The sequence below is a fragment of the Malaya genurostris genome, chromosome 1 (genome assembly GCF_030247185.1).
Source record: "Malaya genurostris strain Urasoe2022 chromosome 1, Malgen_1.1, whole genome shotgun sequence".
NCBI lineage: Eukaryota > Metazoa > Arthropoda > Insecta > Diptera > Culicidae > Malaya > Malaya genurostris.
The window spans coordinates 128,881,110-128,900,800 of record NC_080570.1 but is presented as its reverse complement, the minus strand read 5'-3'; the positions used below and the strand labels follow the sequence as shown (position 1 = coordinate 128,900,800).

At 38.6% G+C, this 19,691-nt stretch overlaps 1 protein-coding gene across 1 annotated transcript; it reads right to left on the bottom strand.

Annotated features, from left to right (window-relative positions):
* Positions 1 to 950: 950 nt before the first annotated feature.
* LOC131425275 (uncharacterized) lies at positions 951 to 1,600 on the bottom strand. Its single transcript, XM_058587034.1, has 2 exons — positions 1,328 to 1,600; positions 951 to 1,242 (listed from the first exon to the last, which is right to left on the bottom strand). Exons 1-2 carry the CDS (start codon positions 1,457 to 1,459, stop codon positions 985 to 987), a joined length of 390 nt encoding a protein of 129 aa, XP_058443017.1. The 5' UTR covers positions 1,460 to 1,600; the 3' UTR covers positions 951 to 984.
* Between the last annotated feature and the right edge of the window lie 18,091 nt (positions 1,601 to 19,691).

Genomic DNA, 19,691 nt, shown 5'->3' with positions numbered 1-19,691 from the left:
CGAAATTTATACAACAATTCTATATTAACTAGATTCATGATTAACAATATCTTCATGAGTTGATACTTACGAACACAGAGCGACAATATCATATTTAGTTTATGCGACTAAATGAGGTCGGTGTGAAAAAAGTTAAGTTCTGAACGCTATGTGAAACATAAATAAAAACAAAATACTTATAATATGGTGTAGTTAAGCAACATATTCCGAAGACGGTACGACCACTTTGTTGTAATTTATTGAAAGATGGCTTTTTGGTCAATGTTTCTTTACAAAATATTTATTTTGCGTCAAAAGCCGACGTTTCGAAGGAATATCCCTTCATCTTCAGGGCAACTATAAGGTTAACATACATGATTAGTCACAGTTTTCACATTATACAATTTTATAACAAATTGTTTACTCACAAACGACAACAAATATTTTTCGTCAAGTGGATTGGAACATTTAAAATGATCAAAAACGGGAACGGCTACTCTACACTGAAAGCACAAACGGTGTGAAAACATTAATTTGAACGAACTACGATTTGAATTTGTATGTTTGTTTTAACTTACACAGTCACTTCCCCCGCACATCAAACCAGATTAAACATTGAAATATTTCTTAGTCATGGCTGATAATAGAGCAAAAATCAGAAAGAGATAGATGAGCAGCAATAGACAGCGAAAATGAGGAGATGAACACGTAGAAAAAGAAAGATACTGTTGTTAATGTGAGAGAGAGTACAACAAACCAGAGTATGCTGCATTTAAATTATGTGTATCGGTTCTAAAGTTAATGGTGGAACCATCTGTGAAAATGTGACACATTTCTAAAATTTGCAGTGCATTGATCCTATTATCTTGATCTAGAATCTTTGCACTGTCCAAATCAAAAATGTGCTCAGATTAATCTGATTCCAACCCAACAATTTGTCAGTTTTGAAGCCCAACAATTTGTCAGTTTGTTACAGAAAAGAGAAATAACCAGTCAATCGCTAACCTACCTTGTTTCATCCGCTTCCTTACATCCGCCGGATATAACGATGTCGTCGGTTGTGGTCGTACTGTTTCCACCTATACAGTCTTCAACTTCCGGCAAGAATACGGTACCTTCCGCGGGATCGTCGGACGGTTCCACCTTCACCTCCAGCATCATAGCGGGTGCGTGAATTCGTTCAACTTCGCAGTAGAACTTGTGAAAATCATCAATCTTCTCCCAGCAACTGGTGCAAACTATACGATCGTGGAACTCGGTGCGCTGAAACATGGGAAGGTGACAAGAAATGAAAACCTACGAAACGGAAACAGAAGAAAAAACACAAAAACAGCAACATGACACTTACGGTGAACCAAAAGTGTTTTGCGAAAATTTCCTCTACATTTTCTCCGCTGGTACCGTCGTCCTTGGAAATGCTGAGATAATTGTCCGTTCTTCGGAAACAGGTGAAGCAACTTTTCAACCCCTTTGTGGTCATAACTCACTGGAAGCCAAAACGAACGGTGTAAAAACAGATTTTCTAGTGCCACAACGCACCTAACGGAACAACACCTTGGCTTAACTTCGCTCGTGACAACTTTTCTCGTTTGGACTTTTCTTTGTGGTATTGCGGTTCTAATGAAAGATCTGCCGTCGCATAAACCAAGTGCGACAAAAGTTTCCATGACGTAAAGATAAAAAGGTGTGAACATTATTAAATTCTCTCACGAAATTTCGATCAAAATGGGATACACGCTTAGAAAAAGTTACTCAGAGTTTGAGTACTAGTTACTCATTTTCAAATGATACATGGAAACGTCAAAAATTGAGTAGTTATCATCAATGGTATTGAGTAACTTCTACTCTAAATTTGAGTTTAACGCAAGAACTCGTTTTTTTGTCACTATTCGCAAGATCAGTCTAAAAGTTGTAAAAACCATTTGTAGCAACAGGTTGTATTTTTTGTTAGTGAGATCGCGTGTTTCGAGGGTGAGTCGCTTAACACAAACGGTGTTGTGTCTGCAAAAACCGGAATGATAAAATCCGTGTTTTGGTTCAGAATGGAAACGAATATGCTCAAATGTCATTTGTGAGGAATAAGTGTATGATTGGTGCCTGAGCATAACTGACATGTATGTTAATTTGCGATTGACACACAACTCCAAGCGACCACCACTTGATATAGTATTGAGTTCAATTACCTAATATTTTAATACAATACACTCAGAAAAGGAGCAATTTTTTTGCAAATTTGGTAAATGTGAAATAAAATTTCACGCAAAATTTGAGTGATTTGATTTTTGGTACACGTACAAATTAAGTATTACTCAGTAAATGAGTAGATTTTACCCAAATATCGTTTCCAGTGGAAGAACTCAAATTTGAGTAACTTTGGAGTTACTCTAAATTAGAGTTGTTCCACTTTTTCTGTAGATGAGTGAGATCTTACTCATTTTTGAGTAACTATTTTTAAGCGTGTAAGCCATGGAACAAATTGTTTTTTCGTGCTCTTTGAAAATAATAATCCATGACATTGACAATAATATTGTCTCGTGTAGAGTGCCATCCGTAATGTTGGCAACAACTCAAAACATTCACAGAGAGGAATTGGCCTAGTTTGAAACAACCTAAGACAAGACCTGACAACTGGGGGGGCTGCTTTTGTTCCAAAAATGGACCATGGATGGAAATGGATCCACTTGACGAAAAATATTTGTTGTCGTTTGTGAGTAAACAATTTGTTATAAAATTGTATAATGTGAAAACTGTGACTAATCATGTATGTTAACCTTATAGTTGCCCTGAAGATGAAGGGATATTCCTTCGAAACGTCGGCTTTTGACGCAAAATAAATATTTTGTAAAGAAACATTGACCAAAAAGCCATCTTTCAATAAATTGCAACATATTCCGGATTGGAGGTTCAATGCATAGGGCGCTGGTCTTACAAGCCAGTTGTCGTATGTTCAAGCTTCGACCTGGAAGGATTCTTAGTGTCAGTAGGATTGTAGTACTAGCCATGCGACGAGTCTGTACGCTATGAATCGGCTGCGAAGTCTACTGTTGAAACAGAGAGGCCAGAATTCCACAAATGGAACGTAATGCGCCATAAATTGGAGAAAATGGCAATCAGATAGAGCAATGTCTGGTAAATATGGTGGGTGGGACAGAACTTCTCACTACACCGTTTTGCATATTTTTTGAAAATTCACATTTTTTGTGAAAAAAGTGACAATTTACTCTCCCATCTTTTTTCATAGTGAGAAAAAATTCACCAGTTACGAGTTACAACATATCAAAAAACCTGTTTTAATCCACCTTGTGGTGTAACGATGTCTTTCTCATATCTCACATATTCTCACATATAAATGTGTGGTATTCTTCAAAACATTTTTTTGATTCTTCAAAAACAAAAAGGTTTGTCCTTAAACTAGTATAAACTACAGAGTGAAACAGTACTCAGGAAGGTTAAGCCATCTTTGAGAAAACGAAAAGAGGTGCTTTTGAAACTGGAATCTGGGAACCGGTATAATCAAAGTTGGTTCAAGAAAAGTGATTGGGATCCTTTTTTGCGTCTATGGCTACAATCGTCGGTCATTCATCAAAAACCCAAAAACAAGGAAAGCAAAATTAATGTTTGGCCATCTACTGACAATGACTACCGATTGGAATAGTTTTCAGGCAAGTTTAGAAATTATTTTACTTTTTATTTTCGCTGCTTCCGGAATCAGAAACCGAGAGCCAGCATAGCCGGAATCGGGTTATATGGTGGTCTATTGACAATGGCTACCGATTGGAACAGTTTCGAGGCAAGTTAAGAATTTTTTTTTACGTGTTTTGTTTCGCCGCTTCAATTGACGGTATCCAATTTTTAACACACTTCACCCTATAATTCCGGAACCGGAAGTCGGATCCGGATGAAATTCGAAAGTTTTGACCATGAGACCTTTCGTTGAAAGTTTGTTGAAATCGGTCACGCCATCTCTGAGAAAAGTAAGGAAATAATTTGAAATAAGAGATGTTCACAAATCACCATTCAGTAACTCCGGAACCGGAAATCGGATCAAAATAAAATTCAGGAACTTTGTATAAGACAAATGCACCTTTTTTTTCGACAATTTTGATTACAAAGCGTAAACACTTCTAGTCGATCTATTAAAAGAAAACACCGAACAGTTTTATATTCGCTGTGAACACTAACAGTGGTAAATTAAATTTTTATTCTGATTAATTATTCACTTCGCCTTTTCCACTGCAATACAGCAAAATGCAGTAAAAACAATGTATTAGACATTGATCATATTGATTTTTTTAAGAACACTTGTTGAAAATTTTAGAAAAATGTCCTGTAAAAACAGCATAATAACCGGTTCTATGAATCATTCACTGATAGTGAATGATTCACAGAACCGAAGTTCGGTCTTTGAAAGTTGATTTTACACTGCATAATACACTTTTAACCGCACTCAATGATTATCCAGATTTACGGTAGGACTTGCATTAATGTTTACAAAGGACCTTAAAAATAAGTTTTTGTCAACTGATCGCTCGGTTAAAATTTAATGAATTTACCATAAAATTGTTTATTTTTTATGATTACCGAAACTTTTCGTCATATGATCGCAAAAAACATCGAAATTGAACGAGTTGGATCTAAAACTACAAGGAAAGGAAGACTCAGTCTATATTTCCATGAGTGAATTGGTTTGTTTCGAAAAAACTAATTTTTTTCGCAGAAGACATTCAGCGCTTGAATTATTTCGTTTTCAATTACTGAAACAATATCGCGATAAACCAGTGTAAACTGTTGACACGATTCACTTCAGCACGGTTATAGAAAAAATTGAAGATGGATAAGTTCAGTAATTCAAAGACAACGAAAGCACTCTAGTGAATCTCGCAAAACAAAAAGTAGCCACATCAGCATTGAGCAATATAAATTTTATTATTTATTTTTGACATTATTTACTCAACTTCTAGTTATATGTATGGTAGTAGGTTAGAAAATATTTTTTGCTCTTTAATAGCTGCGAAATTTAGTGGCGAAAGTTTTTGGTTCTTCCGATTCAATAGATTACCGACCCCTGCACTAGCGTCGTAATATTTATCCACATTTTCATTTTGCCTTTTGTGAGCTCGATTTCTAGTTAGTTTTCGTTCACCACATGGACTAAAAAGTACCGAGCCTAACAACGAGAACACCTTAACTTAACTTAAAATAGGCCTCAGTTTCAGCGATAACTTCTAATTCGTGCAAAATTTCTTATCGGCGAGCATTTTTTCAGGTCTGCGAACAGCCAGTAGTCGCTGGGAGCCAAATCTGGCGAATACGGTGGCCATTGTTTACCATTGTTTTGATTGATTTGTGACACGGTGCGTTGTCTTGATGAAACAAAATTTTTTTCTTTGCCATATGCGGTCGTTTTTTGCAATTTCAGTCTTCAAACGCTCCAATAACGTTATATAACATTCACTGTTAAAGGTATTTTCTTTCTCAAGATAGTCGATAAATATTACGCCACGCACATCCCAAAACACCGAGGCCATAGCCTCTCGAGCCAATTTTTGTGCTTTCGAGCGCTTTGGATGAGGTTCAGCAGTTGCTGTCCACTCAAATGGCGATCGTTTTGATTCCGGAGTGAAGTGACGAATCCATGTTTCATCCATTGTTACATATTGACGCAAAAATTCCGCGGCACCCACTTTGAACACAGCTTTCTCATAGTCAAATGCTCATGCGATGTGAAGCCAACACGTTCTTTTGATGTATTTACGATGTCAGCTACCTCACACTACTCCACTTTTCGATAATTAAAACGAAATTATAGAATTTTTCATGTTTTCTGGTGTTACCGCCTCATTTGGACGTCCGCTGAGTTCTGCATTGTCGGTGTCTCTACTACCACGTTTGAAATCAGCAAACAACGTTTTATTGTTGTTTCTGATGGAGCGGAGTCTCCATAACACTTTTCAAGCCATTGCTTTGCTTGAACGGTAGTTTTTCCCATCAAGAAGCAGTATAAAATTAAAATGTTTGTTTACATGTCAATAACAGCTACGCAATCGATTGGCTTCGGTACGGTTTATCGTTTCAATGATGAGTCGAATTGATCCGGAAACGCGAAAGAAAATTCTACACACTTGGTGCTCGGAAAGTGGTGTCACGTACAACGAAATTGCAAAACGGGTGAAAGTGCACCACACCAGTGTCAAAAATATTATCGAGAAGTTCGGTAAGACCCTTTCCATGAAGGATTTGCCCCGATCCGGTAGGAAAACGAGTCCAAGCCAGCCTGGCCGGGACATAAAAGTGGTTGAGTACATCAGGAAAAACCCATCGGCGTCGACGCGGGATTTGGTGAAGCAGTTCAACACCAGCATCGGGATGATTCAACGGATCAAAGTTCGGAACTCCCTGAAAACGTACAAGAAACAGAAGGTGCCGAAAAAGTCCCTGGTACAGCAAGTTCAGGCCAAAACAAGAGCGCAAAAACTGTATAACCGGATTCTACAGAATAAAGACGGATGCATCCTGATCGACGACGAAACCTACGCCAAGGAAGACTCTCGAGTGCTGCCCGGACCGCAATATTATACGAAATCGGTGTACCAGAACCTGGACGACGCTGACACCATGGTGGCGATGAAAAAGTTTGGGCAAAAGGTGTTGGTCTGGCAAGCAATTTGTACCTGTGGTTTGCGGTCGTCGATTTTCTTCACGAAGGGCACAATTAATGCCAAGGTGTACGAGGAAGAATGTTTGAAGAAGAGAATGCTGCCACTGTACAGAAAGCATAAGGCTCCTACTCTCTTCTGGCGGGATTTGGCTTCAGCCCACTACGCCAACTCCGTTCTACAGTGCTTGTCGAAAACTGATGTCAAAATATTTTTTTTTTCGTTTTTTATGCAATAATCAATGTTGCTAACTACTTTCCGATACACTCCTTATACATCAAGGAATGTTTACAAAAACGACTTCTACCCATGATTCTAGCGAGATCTTGCTTCTTGCCACTACTCGAAAGATCTGGCCAGATCTAGCTTCTTGTCAATACTACTTGAATCCACCAAATTGCCCACAACTTCGACCAATTGAGGAATTTTGGGTATTAATGAAGGCACATCTTAGGAAACATGTCTCGGCAGCCGAACCCATTCAACAGTTCGAAAAATATTGGAAAAAAAGTGTCAAAACTTGTCGCCAAGAAATCTGTACGGAATTTAATGAGGAACGTTCGCAAGAAGGTGCTCCAGCTAGTCTACAATGGCTAGGTAGCAAATGTTGAGAATAATATTCTGTTGTTGTAGTCTAATATTATCAGTATATCGAATAAAATTTGAATATCTAACACTTGTGAATTATTTACAGCGATATCAAAGTGCGGCCATACTTTCTGGGACAGTCTTTATTAACACCATCTGTGGTAGGTCCGGGACTTTTCAGCCCATGTGTCATAGTCTTTCAGACTTCACTTTCAGTGAACTACCAGCGATAACCTCACTGTGTCACAACACCGAGTTGTTGTTGAGTTCGCCGGACTTACACCAGATGACGAACTGATTGTGATTTTCAATCACAAACAACTGATACTCTTAGTTTTCAAAAACCACTTTGTTTAACAGGCATACGGTTGCATTTCTTGGCATTCCATTGATGCGTAAAGATTTCTTCCCGGCATACACTGAAACCGGGTGGTAAAATTTAGATAGGGGCCCCGGTGGATTACGCTGAAAGGAACCCATTCAAGCAAACACGGAAAATCAACCTATCTGATAGCCGCTCGATTAATCATGCTACTGAATCGGTAATTGGGCAGCTTACCCTCGCCTGACCGCAGTAGCGCGAAGGCCAATCAAATCGACAAACGAAGGAAAATTTATTTCCACCCGGCACCCATTGTCAACCACCCCCGACCCACCCTGGTCGGGTTTCCCTTTGTTGCAGTTTCATCGTTTCGTGTAACGGGCTGCCTCCTCCTCCTTCTCCTCCGTGTGGATTCGTGGGTTCTGGAAAGCAAAAAAAACGACAGAAAGATGAAAATAAACGAAAGCGTAGTATCTTTCCCCTGGAACGAACGGCCGGGGATCCAATAGCGAGATAACGAATGGCATACGGCAATGTTTCTTGAGTTCATTTCTTCATTATCTTCGCTGGAACGACCGCAATCATGTTTCGTCGTATCTGGGTTTTACCGACTGTACAGTACTGGAACGATGGAGACAGCATTTTCCTGTTACAGGATGGCCGAAGTCAAACAGTGGCTTAACAAAAGCTGTTAAAAAGGAATACCGACCGCGGGGAGGAAACACCGACAGCCGGTCCAGTGGTACGAGAAAGAGTGAGAGAGAGAGAGATAAATCGTCCTTACCATTGGATCCCCAATGATTGTAGTTTCCGAAAGCTTGGCCTATGTAAGCGTTTGATGTTTCGATCTCGTTTCGGTCGCACATTGGCCATTTCTCCGAAACACGAAGCACACTGTAGCGAACAACTAGAGAATGATAAATAAATGCGGAAAAGCGGCATAAATTTTCCTCAACAAAGCAGAATCGGAAGGTGCAAAGGCGCCGGGAAGCGCGTGAAGTGAAGAACTGAGAACGGAATACAACGTCTGATGCAGCAGTAGTGGACAATTTCCCGCCCGGTAACGAGACAATCATTTGAACGAGAAAAGCGGAAAATGTAAGAAACTGCTCTTTGTCCTGCGGTGATCGTTAACAGGACGGAAGCAAAAAATCATTCATTATTGGCAGAACAGGGGGAAGATCGAGCAAAAAATCGAGCTGATAATAATTACCCATTTTGCACCGGCAGCAGTGTCTTGTGACGAGTCCCACGGCTATCCGATCCGGATGGGGTACATTAAACCGACTTTTCCGGAACGGAAATATTCAATAGGGAACGAAGGAAAAAGAGCCCGCGGCTCTTTGGCACCTGGTTGGGTGTAATCAGGAAAAAAAATGAAGTAAACCTCAAATGACACCATCCTCAGGTAGCAGTATCAAGTCAGATTTTGACAGCTCTTACCAGGGAAACACGCAAAACGGCTCCTCACCACAGTCGAGCGTCAAACGGAGAGAACAAGTTTTAATCTGCCCAAATTATCGCCTCCCAGACGAACGTTTCAAACGAAAGGAACCAGAAATTTATTATGAAATAATAAACTTTACCTTGGCACTTTCACATCTTCGCTGGTTCGTCGTTCAACGGAACGTTCATAACCGAACCGAGATGGGGTTGAGGATTTTGTGGAAAAACTATCACCGTTTTTAATTTTCCCCCGGGCAATAATTGATGCTTTCAAGAGTTTGTCATAAAACGAAGAAGGATGGATTTGAGGTTTATGCGATTCATTTGTTCCGCAAAGAGTCGAAATTGCATTTCAGCGTGAAATGATCTCTTCAACTTCATCCAACAGTCCAATTATGGATTAGAGATGCAAATGTTTCCTAACTGTCTAAATTCCTGTCCGAAACCAATTATCATCGTAAACCGGAGACAGAAGAAAAATATACTTTCGTTCGGTTATCGTGCTCTGCGAGAAAACCCACGCTACACCATAATCGGGGCCCCAAAATACTAAATGAACAGAATCTTCCAAGATAATGGGCAACGATTAACCATAAGCAATGGCACGCTCTTTCGCAAATTGGATTTATTCGCTAAAATATATGACCGTAATTTACGATAACGGTTTTTTGTTTGGACAAAGCGAACGAAGCGGGAGAGTTGGTCGCTCCGGTTCCAGCGACCCAGCGAAGTGTGACACGATGATAGTCAGTCTTGTCAGAATTGCCACTTCAAAAATATCTACAACCAGAACTGACTGAACCGGGCCAAAGTGGATCCACGTCCCGCGGGAGATTTGCCAGCTCGCCCCGAACCGGAATCAAAGTGCAAAGACCTGCCCCTCCTCCCCCGAAATGATTAGTCTTTCGTAATCGGTTTGATAATACCAGGTCACTTAACTGATGGCAGAGTTAAATGCGCTACCAGAGCGGAACAATGACAAATTAGTAGCTAGGATGAGTTCGAGCACCGACGGTGTACGGGGATTTCGTGGTGGTCTAAGGTTGGGTATTTCGGTGTTCCACTGGATGTTATCAATTATGAATAATTCTGTGAAGCTGCTGTCTTCTGGTGGCTAACGAAGGCGATCAAAGAAGTAAAAACATTCCGGAAACAGACGAAAGATGACGCTAGACGGCAGTAGAAAACTGACTGTATCGTGGATTTACTATACGTTTCCCAAACGCTCGGGTAGGGATTTTCAACGAATTTATTTTTTCAAAAAATCATAACTCTTGATACCGTTGATCAATTTCGATGCGTCCAGTGTCAAAAAAACAGATATTCTTCTAGTCCATGTTGACTCATACGGAACCGCAGCGGTCCAAAAACACCGGAGTTATTCCAGAACAGACATACCCCAACGCGATCTGGAATAACTCCGGTGTTTTTGGACCGCTGCGGTTCCGTATGAGTCAACATGGACTAGAAGAATATCTGTTTTTTTTTACCACTTGACGCATCGAAATTGATCATCGGCATCAATAGTTTTTTTTTTTTTTTCATAAATACGTTTATTTCTTAAGGCAGTTTACATAAGTTTTTCTTCGCCGTAGCATCACTTTTACATAATATTCTTATCCTAATTTAATTCTAACATAGTCACAACGTTTTGAATTTATTAAAAAATATTCTCTTATAGCTTAAATATCATCTTAGGTAACTCGTCATTAATTATGAAATCTAGTCGGAAATATTATTTGAACCAAACGATTAACTTCTATAAATTATAAAATAAGCTGTTATTTTCAGACATTTTGTTGATAATTTCATAAACTGTTTCGAGTTTGTTTGTATCATTACATAATTTTTATTCTAATTTAGCTATTGGTTGAACTCATGGACGCAGCTGGGATCAGAACTAAGTCTTAAAAGGGGCCTTTATTAAATTGAAACTCCAATTTTCTTTATGAAATGATAAATAAGTTTCATGTATGAAAGGTCACGACAAGCAAGAATGTCTCGAACTGGGATATTGGATAGTTTACCTTGGGTACGCAAAGAATTTATTAGTTGAGATCTGACATCACGATACTCCACGCATGTCCAAACGACATGATCAATATCCCGATAACCTTCTCCGCAAGCACAATGATTAGTCTCGGAGAGCCCAATTCGAAGGAGATGTGCATCTAACGTGCAGTGATTGGACATGAGTCTGGACATCACACGAATGAAATCCCTACTCACATCCAGTCCCCTGAACCATGCCTTTGTCGATATTTTCGGAATAATTGAGTGCATCCACCGACCCAGATCATCTCTATCCCAAGATGCTTGCCAGCTGGCAAGTGTTCTTTGGCGAGACGAACTATAGAATTCGTTGAAAGCAATCGGTCGCTCATAAATTTCACCCTCAATAGCACCACGTTTGGCTAAATTATCGGCTCTTTCATTGCCTGGAATGGAGCAATGAGCCGGGACCCAGACTATAGTGATTAGATAATTATTATTCAATATGTCGTTCAGACACTGTTTTATTTTACCCAAGAAAAACGGTTCATTTTTGCCAGCAGCGATTGAGCGAATGGCTTCAATTGCACTCAGACTATCTGTGAAGAGGAAATAATGGTTTGGAGATAATGTGACGATTACACTCAAACTATAATGAACTGCTGCTAGCTCTGCTATATAAACAGATGCAGGTTCTTGAAGCCTAAATGAGGCTGAAACATTATTGTTGAACATACCAAACCCTGTCGCTTCTTCAATTCGCGATCCGTCCGTGTAAAACATTTTCTCAGAGTCAATATGCCTGAACTTACTTGAAAATATTTTTGGGATTTCCGTCGAGCGTAGATGATCCGGGATTCCATGCACTTCACGCTGCATGGATGTATCGAAAAATAAAGTTGAGTCAGGGGCACTTAGGATGCTGACACGGATAGGAATATATCTTGAAGGGTTGATTTCCTGTGACATATGGTTAAAATATACTGTCATAAATTTTGTTTGAGATCGAAGCTCGACTAGTCGTTCGAAATTATTAATTACCATGGGATTCAGCACCTCACATCTTATTAGCAGGCGTGATGAAAGCTCCCAAAATCGATCTTTTAATGGAAGAACTCCCGCCAGAACTTCAAGACTCATTGTATGTGTCGAGTGCATGCAGCCTAAGGCAATTCGCAAACAACGGTACTGAATTCGCTCCAGTTTGATAAAATTAGAGTTTGCAGCGGAACGAAAACAAACGCATCCATATTCCATCACTGAAAGTATCGTTGTTTGATACAATTTTATTAGATCTTGCGGATGAGAACCCCACCAAGATCCTGTTATTGTTCGAAGAAAATTTACTCTTTGTTGGCATTTCGTTATCAGGTACCTAATGTGTCCTCCCCACGTGCATTTGGAATCGAACCACACCCCGAGGTATTTAAAAGTTAAAACCTGTTGGATCATTCTTCCCATCATATGGAGCTGAAGCTGCGCGGGATCATGCTTTCTTGAAAAGACGACTAACTCTGTTTTCTCCGCAGAGAATTCGATACCAAGATGAACAGCCCAAACGGACAAGTTATCTAAGGTATCTTGCAATGGTTTATGCAGATCAATAGCTTTGGGTCCAGTAACTGAAACCACGCCATCATCTGCCAATTGTCTTAGTGTACATGGGGTTACTAGACAGCTGTCAATGTCATTCACGTAAAAATTATAAAGGAGCGGACTGAGGCATGAGCCTTGCGGTAGACCCATGTAGCTAATTCTGAATGTTGTCAAATCGCCATATGAAAAATGCATGCGTTTCTCTGACAAAAGGTTGTGCAAATAATTATTTATAACCGCTGGGAGTCCATGTTGGTGGAGCTTGTCTGAAAGAACATCAATGGAAACTGAATCAAATGCTCCTTTAATGTCTAAAAATACAGATGCCATTTGTTGCTTTTGAGCGAAGGCAATTTGGATGTCAGACGAAAGTAATGCAAGGCAATCATTCGTCCCTTTATTTCTACGGAAGCCAAACTGAGTATCTGACAACAAACCGTTCGTCTCGACCCAAGTGTCGAGACGTCGTAGAATAATTTTTTCGAACAATTTTCTGATGCAGGACAACATCGCAATGGGTCTATATGAGTTGTGATTGGAAGCTGGTTTCCCCGGCTTTTGAATGGCGATAACTTTCACTTGTCTCCAGTCAGGCGGAACAATATTTTGCTCAAGAAACTTGTTGAACAATTCCAACAAACGTCTTTTTGCGAGGTCGGGCAGATTCTTCACCAAGTTGAATTTAATTCTGTCCAACCCAGGGGCGTTATTGTTACAAGACAAGAGTGCTATAGAAAATTCCATCATTGAAAATGGGTTATTAATAAAACCATTATTTGGAGGAGATTCCCGTATAATGCTTTGCGTAGGAACAGAATCTGGGCAAACTTTCCTAGCAAAGTCAAATATCCATCGGTTCGAGTATACATCACTCTCATTGCCCACGTTACGATTCCTCATTCGTCTGGCCGTATTCCAAAGAGTGCTCATTGAGGTTTCTCTTGACAAACCTTCGACAAAATGTCTCCAATAGCTACATTTTTTGGCTCGAAGTATGCTCTTGTACTTGGTTTCTAAAACCATAAGTTTTTCAAAATTCTGAGGAGTTCCTCCTCCCCGTTTTAGAAACGTCTTGCAAGCATTTTGTTTTGCGAGTTTAGCCTCTGAGCACTCTTTGTCCCACCAGGGGTTGGGAGGCCTTCTGTTAGTCGTTGGCCCAGGAAAGCGTTTAGTTTGGGATTGTTCTGCTGCCTCCAGAATCGAACAAATGAGGAAGTCATATTCTTCAAGTGGAGGGAGCTCTTCCATTGAATTCAAAATACTAGAGATTCTACTTTGGTATTTAATCCAGTCGATATTTTTTGTCAAATCATATGAAATATTAACTGAATTAGCAATGCCTTTGTTACTGCTAATTGAGATGATGATTGGTAAATGATCGCTACCGTGTAAATCAGGCAATATTTTCCAGCTGCAATCTAGTCGAATTGATGTTGAGCAAAGAGATAGATCTAATGCACTTGGGCGTGCAGGAGGTCTTGGGATCCGTGTCATGCTACCCATATTTAATACCGTCATGCTAAAATTGTCACAAATGTTTTGTATTAAAGATGATCTGCTATCATTGTAAACGGAACCCCACATCATTCCGTGCGAATTTAAATCCCCCAGAATCAATCGTGGAGCAGGAAGGGCTTCAACCATTTCATTAAGCTGTCGCTGTCCAACTTGTGCTTTTGGAGGAATATAAACCGAAGCTATGCAAATATCTTTGCCTTTAATGTTTATTTGGCAAGCAACAACTTCTATACTAGAAGTTGAAGGGATGTTTAATCTATAAAAGGAACAGCATTTCTTAATTCCCAAAAGCACTCCACCATACGGAGAGTCTCTATCGAGACGTATAATGTTAAAATCATTAAAATTTAAAGCTATGTTTGAAGTAAGCCATGTTTCGCATAAAGCAAATACATCACATTTTTGACTATGCAATAAAATTTTAAATGAATCAAGTTTTGGCATGATGCTTCGACAATTCCACTGCAGGACAGTGATTGTATCATTTGCGGCGGGTGATAAATTATCCATCAAAAGATACAAAACCTGAGACAATTGGCCATTGAGCTGATAACTGCTTCAAAAAATTTCTAGCTATTGGAAGGAATGCCATTATGAGGGTCTTTAAGGGTTCAGATATATTGAATGCTGAGAAAATCCATTCAACAATTTCCGAAAACTTCAGTAATCCTGTTGGTGGCTGTGAAATGGAGCCCACAGGATTATTACCTTTTTCTGTGCTAGATCCTGGATTGGTTTGTGAATTTGACAAACCAGGAGGCACAATCTTTGGTTTTGACTTTTTTTGTTTAACACGGGGATCTTTTTTTGAAGATGAAACTTTAGGTGTCTTTTTTGGTAATTTGGAAGAAGACTTCTTTCTCTTAACTGACCCTGACTGACTGAATTACCTTCACTATTTTCGTCAGAGTCTGAGTCCTCTGGTTCCTCTAGATTTGAAAACCCGTTTTCGGTTTCCAAAGGGGGGACATCAATGACCGTTTTAAGCATTTCTGCATATGTGCGCTTAGACCGTGCTTTTAAAGAAAGCTTAATTTTGTCTTTGTGCACTTTAAATGCAGTGCATACTGAAATATCCTCATGAGGACTTTCCCCACAATAAATACATTTTTCAATTTCCTTGTTGCAATCATTATCTTTATGAGGTCCTTCACACTTAATACATTTTGGTTTATTGCTACAGTAAGTAGCTGTGTGTCCGAATTTTTTGCAGTTCGTACAATTCATTACATTTGGAACAAAAAGCCGAACAGGGAGGCGAATTTTATCGACATAGACATGGGACGGCAACGCAGATCAGGCAAATGTCACTCGAAACGAGTCTGATGGGCGATAAACTTTTTTTCCCTCTTCATAAACTACTGAGTACAGTTGTTTGCACTCCAGTATTTTCACACCCTCAAGCATAGAGTTCTTGAAACGACCAACACCATGCTTGAGTAAATCATCTACCGAAAGACTCGCTTCGGTAACAACACCGTCAATTTCGACATCTTTGGAGGGTATGTAAACTTTATACTCTTTATTGAAATGTTCCGAAGAGACAATATCATTCGCGTGTTTCAAATGATTTACCACAACACGAATTTTATCGTTATTTACTTTTATGATCTCTTTGATTGAAGAGTATCGTGATGTCAAACCTTTAGAAATTTGGTAAATGTTTAATGGCTTTGATATACGTCTAAAAAAGACTATCCAAGGCCCAGAAGAGCTCTCCTGATATTTTTTCGTTCGTGGGGGTATAGGATTCATGCTAGGATTTACGTCCATGGATTCATCCATCACATTAAAATGTTTTTAATCAAACTTTAAAATAAAAAATGAAACCAAAACTACACAGTACTCAATCAAAAGGAAAAGAAAAAACTTCTACCTTGAAATTGTTGTCTATCTCCGTTGCACTGCCGTGTAGATCCTCGTTGCTCTAGATGTTCTTGTTGGATGCTGATTGTTGGATGTGATGCTACTGCTACCTGACATCCAGCACCACTCGATTTCCGATTTACTTTTGTCTTCGCCAGCTGCAACCAGCGCAGGTCACCGGTGTATACCTGCGTGTTGTATGGCAGTGGAAAGACCGAGTTGTCTTGTCTCCTTCTTCCTTGTGCTCCGCACCGATATGCTTCTGCACCGAAGTGCCTTCGCACCGGTGTGCTTTTGCACTCTCCTGCTTCTGTGTGCCTTTGCACTCTTCTTCTTCAATGTGCCTTTGCACTCTCCTGCTCAGCACTTGTGGCTGTATATTGTGGCCTGGGTAGAGCTTGGGAAACGCCCTTTGTTGTTTCCTTCACCAGCTTGGCCCAGCACTAGGGCTCTCTTATGCAGCACGATTTTACGTTTTAACGGCCGCTGCCAACAGGTCTCTACCTGTAGTTCAACCGTTGTCGTATTTAACGCGTGTAAACTAACCAGCGTTATTAAACTGTACGCTTCTATACACAACCTTCTCGGTTGAACGGCTATTACTGAATCAGTATCAATAGTTATAATTTTTTGAAAAAATAAATTCGTTGAAAATCCATACCCGAGTGTTGGGTTGGGTGTTAAAGTTGAGAAGTTTGAATTTATATGAAAAAAGGCGGGTGGGTAATGTCAGAGACATAACTGCATGTCGTGAATACGAAAACAACTGACATGTTCCTTAACACTTCCGAATAACAATTAGTTGATCAATTGTATGAATTATGTAAGCATGCCCCTTTTTCACTACTAGAATTTGAAACGATGCACCTAAACTAAAGTACAGATTAGTTACATTAAACATTCTGAAACACAAATATTATGAAGTAACCAGTATAGTTCTTTATAATAAAATAATGATGGCTCTGAAAAGAACCTTTTATGAAAGCGTTTGTGATGGAGAGTAATGAGTTGAATTTGAATTCCGATGGATGCCGCTGACTTCCGTCATCTAATTCCAGGCTGAACTGTTATACGTGGGTGCGATACTGATATGGTTGGTGTAGATGTAGCGTTTACAACCGATTATAATCTTCCAATAAAGAAAACATTAATTCGCTGGGTTGATCAATGATAGAATAGGCCTAATTTATTGAACGAAACTATCAATATGCTATAGGGATTCGTTTCTAGCATTCAGAAGGGTCAAATTGCGTAATTCTTTACGACATTAAACTCTGGAACAATTTTTGGCAAAAACAAAGAAGGTTTCACTTGATCTCGATTACTGTGAATTTCACACAGCGAAAAGTCCACAAATCTAACTAAACTGTTCTACACTGAAATGAAAATCTTATTTATATTCATTTGATTTGTCATATGAATCATATGCAGAATATAATTCATAGAAATTACATGGAAACTTATAATATTTATTTAATGTGTACGTCAAATCTAAATGGACGTTATCATAATGAAAGTTATAAAAATATCCCATATAATTTATATGGAAATCCGATGAAAGTCGATAGTTGTGTCCTCGATATTCATCAACTGCTCCAGACCATTTTTTCAGGAAGTTCCGCATCTCAATGTAATTTTAAATCGCAGACAAGACAGCTCATCCAACTTCGTTCAAGGATATGCGTTAACGGACCATGAAATATATATCCGGTACGTTTCATTACTTTATCTGTCTAGTAAGATTCATTTTTTTTATTTTCAGTCTCGGGATCTCACTTATCTTTCGCAAATATCATGAGGTGCTCCCTTACCGAATGGAATACTAGTAAAGTTTGAATCCTCACAGAAAAGTAGTAGTTGGCAATTATCTGCTATTCGTATGACCTCCATTGAAAGTTATATATATATATATATATATATATATATATATATATATATATATATATATATATATATATATATATATATATATATATATATATATATATATATATATATATATATATATATATATATATATATATATATATATATATATATATATTATAAAACTAGTCATATGGTATATATGAACCTATCTAAATAAATTCGAAGTGAATATAATATGCGCTTCATAAATTGTTCCAATGTATGTTGTGCGGATATCTAGTAATGGTTATAAGACGCGCCAATAAATTTGACTCATACTGGAAATTTCATTCGTTAAATGGAAATCCTGTAAAAACAACGTTAAGAAGAGTTTTATGTTTCATAAGATTATCTCATATATTTGACATGATGTTGAACACATCTTGTAACTATTATTGGAAATGCTACACGGAAAAGCCAGCGATCGCAAAACAACTAAAATATTAGTTGTTTTTCTGATTTTGATTGGTTAAAATTTGGTACAACTAATCGACTGTTGTTTTAACTAATCTGTCATTTTTGATTTATCGTGCTGGCAGCTTAGCAACGACACCCAATAAGTAATGAAACGTTTCATTTGAGGAATGCCAAACACCCTAAGCGAACAATGAAACGTTTCAATGAGATGTCACTCGTGTAATTGAGCAAAGACACAATCCCAGCAAAGTTACTTGTATGCATGAAAGCAAAAAAATGTCTCAGTTGTTTCAACCAATTATTCAGTTATTTGAACTTAAAACGCCAATTGCAATAAATATTTTTTACTGTTAGCCTCTTCGGGGGCAGCTAATCGTTCACTGCTTGAACAACGAAATTTTACCTAATTAACTGCTTATATCTTAATCACTAAACTCACAAAGGATATGGAAATGAACCAAAAGATTACAATTCTCAAAACGGAACTCACCAGAAAAATGGTCACAGGGCATTAGGAAATTTTTCCTTCACTTGCAGAATGGCTCGCTGGTAAACCAAATGCTACAGATACACTTTCAAGAAAATACAAATAGTGCCACTTCACTGTAGCAGCAAATTTTTAAGCGTTAAGCGGTTTTAGTAGCATTGACATGAACTGTCCTAGAATACATTACTCTACGATGAAATTAAAACATTTATACTGTAGGAATATCTATTTAACACATGGAAAACTTGTTTTACAATTAATTGTTATATACTTCTGCATACTTTCACTTACATACATACACTTACGGCCACTAACATAAATGACGTTCATTTATCATTGAAAATTTTCAATATGAAACGCTTCTGGTGAAATGAAGAGGTTTTTTGTTTTGCCTTTTGCTGTCTTCGTTCTCCGCCAAGTGACAGCATTTGAATACGACAATTTCGGTTACCTGAATGGTTATGTCAAAATCAACAGATATGTTAGTTAAATCAACAACATTTTAGTTGAAACAGCCAGGGCGTGAAACAACAATTGTAATATTGTAATTTTGTGATCTGCGGGTTCTCCGTGTAATAGTGCAAAATCATTAGAATATCATATAATGTGAAAAAGAAAATTTAGCTCAGTGTAGATTTGCACTAAACTGGGGATATTTACCTTCGATTTGCGAACAACAAATCCTAATAGTTCTTTAGAACACTTTTGAACCATTAGAACGGCGGATTTTGTGTAATGCACTCCACCGTTGTTTTTTCATCAATGCAAATGACTGGCAGCTGTGACGTAATCGCTCTTGTCGGAAGCGAAACTAGCTTTGCAAACGACACGAAATACATCTGCTCGCAGTGGCGATAGAATCCAAACTGATCCAATTTTTGTTAGGAGCTTTCTTTTTACGTGATTTCGTTTGCAG